The 1,419-nt window shown below is 50.7% G+C and overlaps 1 protein-coding gene across 1 annotated transcript in view; it reads left to right on the top strand.

Annotated features, from left to right (window-relative positions):
* The window catches only part of lpar1 (lysophosphatidic acid receptor 1), a 22,068-nt gene that overhangs the window by 10,907 nt on the left and 9,742 nt on the right, over window positions 1–1,419 (top strand). The window contains exon 2 of the mRNA XM_008326122.3: window positions 493–1,248. Within this exon, the coding sequence (XP_008324344.1) occupies window positions 510–1,248 (739 nt within the window). The 5' untranslated portion in view covers window positions 493–509. The remainder of the gene's footprint in view (window positions 1–492; window positions 1,249–1,419) is intronic.

Genomic DNA, 1,419 nt, shown 5'->3' with positions numbered 1-1,419 from the left:
ACCAGGTGACCAGCTGGTACCAGGTGACCAGCTTGTACCAGCATTAGTTCCTAGAATATTCATTCATTTGGTCCCAAAATAAAAGCGTGATTGAAGAAAAATCCTCTGTTTGTCGTGGGTGATGAAAACCCACACCTGTCTGTTTGTTCTGTTTGAACAGTAGCATTAGCATTAGCATTAGCATTAGCCATGACTCAGTCCAGATAATCACAGCCGTTTTCTTATCGACTGCCACAGGGAACAGAGAATATAAACACAGTCCAGGAAAGAATGTTTTTAATTGATTCTGACTTCACCTTCATAGTTGGGGCAGTGGTGGCTTAGTGGTTAAGGAAGTGAACTTGGGTCCAGGGTTTCAGGTTCGAGTCCATGGCACCCTCCCCACACACTGCTCCCTGAACAGAACAGACAGGAAACAGTTGACCTATAACTTGACCAGTAGGTGTGATCTGGTTTGATCTGGTTTGACAGCTGTTTGTGTCGGTCTTTCAGAAAGCAACAGCTCCACCATGGAGGAGGACCAGTGCTACTACAACGAGACCATCGCCTTCTTCTACAACCGCAGTGGCAAGTACCTTGCCACAGACTGGAACACGGTCAGTCGGCTGGTGATGGGCCTGGGAATCACCGTGTGCATCTTCATCATGCTCGCCAACCTCCTGGTGATGATCGCCATCTACGTGAACAGGAGATTCCACTTCCCCATCTACTACCTGATGGCCAACCTGGCGGCCGCCGACTTCTTTGCTGGACTGGCCTACTTCTACTTGATGTTCAACACGGGGCCAAACACGCGGCGTCTCACCGTTTCCACGTGGCTGCTGCGTCAGGGTTTGATCGACACCAGCTTGACGGCGTCAGTGGCCAATCTCTTAGCCATCGCCATCGAGCGCCATATCACCGTGTTCCGTATGCAGCTGCACACACGCATGAGCAACCGGCGTGTGGTGGTGGTGATTGTCATCATCTGGACCATGTCCATAGTCATGGGCGCCATCCCCAGTGTGGGCTGGAACTGTATCTGCAGTCTAAGGTCGTGTTCCAACATGGCTCCACTCTACAGCAACTCCTACCTGGTGTTCTGGGCGGTCTTCAACCTGGTGACGTTCGTGGTCATGGTCACACTCTACGCACACATCTTCATGTACGTGCGACAGAGGACCATGAGGATGTCACGGCACAGCTCTGGGAGCCGGCGGAATCGGGATACGATGATGTCGCTGCTAAAAACCGTAGCCATCGTCCTAGGTGAGTCTTTGTAGTCTCTGTAGTCTCTGTAGTCTCTGAAGTCTCTGAAGTCTCTGAAGTCTCTGTAGTCTCTGAAGTCTCTGAAGTCTCTGAAGTCTCTGTAGTCTCTGAGTCTCTGAGTCTCTGAAGTCTCTGTAGTCTTTGTAGTCTCTGAAGTCTCTGAAGTCTCTG

Source organism: Cynoglossus semilaevis, chromosome 14, assembly GCF_000523025.1.
Source record: "Cynoglossus semilaevis isolate Cse_v1.0 chromosome 14, Cse_v1.0, whole genome shotgun sequence".
NCBI lineage: Eukaryota > Metazoa > Chordata > Actinopteri > Pleuronectiformes > Cynoglossidae > Cynoglossus > Cynoglossus semilaevis.
The sequence above is the reverse complement of the archived record's forward strand: the minus strand, read 5'-3'. Positions and strand labels throughout refer to the sequence as shown.